General features: G+C 55.4%; 1 protein-coding gene across 1 annotated transcript; it reads left to right on the plus strand.

The window, feature by feature from the left end:
- Window positions 1-406: 406 nt before the first annotated feature.
- Window positions 407-1,312, plus strand: LRRC30 (leucine rich repeat containing 30; the record flags this gene model as incomplete). Its single annotated transcript, XM_081097936.1, has 1 exon — window positions 407-1,312. One exon carries the CDS (start codon window positions 407-409, stop codon window positions 1,310-1,312), a length of 906 nt encoding a protein of 301 aa, XP_080954062.1.
- Between the last annotated feature and the right edge of the window lie 1,154 nt (window positions 1,313-2,466).

Consider the following 2,466-nt stretch of genomic DNA (forward strand, 5'->3'; position numbering starts at 1 on the left):
GCTCAGCGGTGGTACCCAAGCTAAGCCGAGAGCGGGCAGTTACATAAAGCCTCCCTGTGACCTGTTTGCACACACCAGCCTGGTTAACCCCGGGCAGAATGACAGTGACAGCTGCCTTGCAACAAACAGAGGGAGTGAAGGGTTCAGTTCCGCAGCCGCCGCAGGGACGAGTATATCATTACAGCCCGCGGCTCCGAGAGACACCATCTAACCTCACCGCCTGTCCCGAGTCTCCTCTAGGACATCTGACCCAGACCCTCCGGGAGCTTCCTCCGCCCGTGACTGCCCGCCGGCCTGTCCTCACCTCCGCCTGCGCTCCCTGCCCGCGCCAGCCTGGCTTTCAGCAGCTGGGGTAGGACTCATCCCAGCCTTTGAGCCCCAGGGCGAGAGGGGGGAGGGAAAACACATGGGGGCCAGGCAGTCCAGGGCCGGTTGCAAGGACAAGGGCCCCGGGAGGATGGGCTGCCTGGGGAGGAGGCAGAAGTTGTCCGCCTGGGATGATGCCCTGCTCTCGGGAAGGGACCCCCGGGCCCTGCTGAAGCGGGGCCTGCGCCACATCAGCTTCAGCCTGGTCACCAAGGGGATGACGGACATCCCCGACTTCCTGTGGGGCTTGTCCGAGGTCCAGAGGCTCAATCTGTCTCACAACCAGCTGCGGGTTCTGCCCCCCGAGGTGGGCCGGCTGAGCAGGCTGGTGGTGCTGAACCTGTGCGGGAACCATCTGAAGAGCCTGCCCGCGGAGGTCAGCCTCCTGCAGGGCCTGAAGGTGCTGTTCCTGAGCCTGAACCGCCTGAGCGAGCTGCCGGCCGAGCTGGGCGCCTGCAGGAGCCTGGAGGTCCTGAGCGTGTCCCACAACCGCCTCTCCCAGCTGCCCGCCAGCTTGGCCGACCTCTCCCGGCTGCGGAAGCTGAACCTCAGCAACAACTGCTTTGCTCACATCCCCGTCTGCGTGTTTGCACTGAAGGAGCTGGATTTCCTGCACGTGGGCTCCAATCGCCTGGAGAACATCGCCGAGAGCATCCAGTGCCTGGGCAGCCTTCAGATCTTCATCGCGGAGAACAACAGCATCCACTCCTTCCCGCGCTCGCTCTGCCTCCTGGCCAGCCTGGAGGTGCTGAACTTGAACGACAACGACATCCAAACCCTCCCGGAGGAGCTCTACCTGCTGTGCAGACTGGGGAGGATCGCTTGGAACCCCATGGACAAAGGGCTCCACATTTCCCATAACCCCTTAGCCAAGCCTCTGCCCGAGCTGGTGGAGGGGGGCCTGGAGATGCTGGTCAGCTACCTGAAGGACAAAAAGCACAGCTGAGTGGCCGCGGGGCGGGAACAGCAGCCAGCTCGCCCGGACTCTGCCCACGGGGTACTTCTCTAGTCCGCGCTTTCTCCTCTTACTGTTGGGTTGGTCAAGGCGTGTGTTAATATTTGCTCAATTGTAGTTGAGTGGCATTCTAGGCAGGGGTTTCTAGGCAGGGGTTTGCTTTGAACTCTGCATGTTCCTAATAACCCCAAAATATGGTCATCTCATTCTAAATATAAATGGAAACAGGACTTCGGTTTTCTCCGAAGAGAAATAATTGCTCTAATTTTCCTGAGGAGCAATGGGACTCGGCCCTTGGAATAATGGTCAGCAGGCCTGATTCAATGGAATCCAAAAGTTAAATATTCACTAAGTATGTGCCAAGGATGGTGTGAGGCATTGGCAGCATCTGGTGTCAACCCTTGAATTGGCAACCGGAGGCCAGGTAGCCAACAGCAAGACAGGCTCCTGCACCAGCCTGGACCAAGCCTTACCTGGGACCAAAGGGCCAGCTGGAGCCCTGCCCTTCTGGCGATGACCAAGTTTGGCAGAGCTTTCCCTTCAAGTTCAGTGGGGAACAATCAGGGGAAACTTGTCTCTAAAATGCCTGTAGAGTAACAATCAAGCTGCTCAGGTTTACGTGTGGTGCTGAGTGACTGGCTCATGATGGCTTTTAGATAATAAAAACAACCCGATTTTAATGTGCAGTTTCAACCTTCTTTCCCAACCCTCTTGACCATAGTCATGTCCCTGAGTTTTCCTAAAGATGCCAGCCATGCTTGTCATCCTTTCTAACTTCCCTTCTCCTCCCTTACTGGGTCTGCCCTCTCAGAGGTGAGATAATAATTGAGGAAAAAGAAGTGGCCTTAAGGCAGGAAAAAGGAGGTAAGGCACAGACAAGGCACACACAAAATGTAATTGCCCTTCTAACATTCAGGGGAGGGCGATATTTGCCGCTTGGCTTTCACTTATGAACACTTACAAAGGACTTTAGTGACATTTTTTTAAAGCTCTTTGGACAAAAGGCTATAAAATATTACATTTGTTTTGTTTTTAATTATAAAATACACAGCTGTTAGTTAAATGTGATAGCAGGACGAGCAATTTTAGAGTTCCTGCCACAAGGGTCACTAATTCTTACTGTTGTCACAGTAGCCGAGAGCCCC

Source organism: Myotis nattereri, assembly GCF_964212035.1.
Source record: "Myotis nattereri genome assembly, chromosome: 8".
NCBI lineage: Eukaryota > Metazoa > Chordata > Mammalia > Chiroptera > Vespertilionidae > Myotis > Myotis nattereri.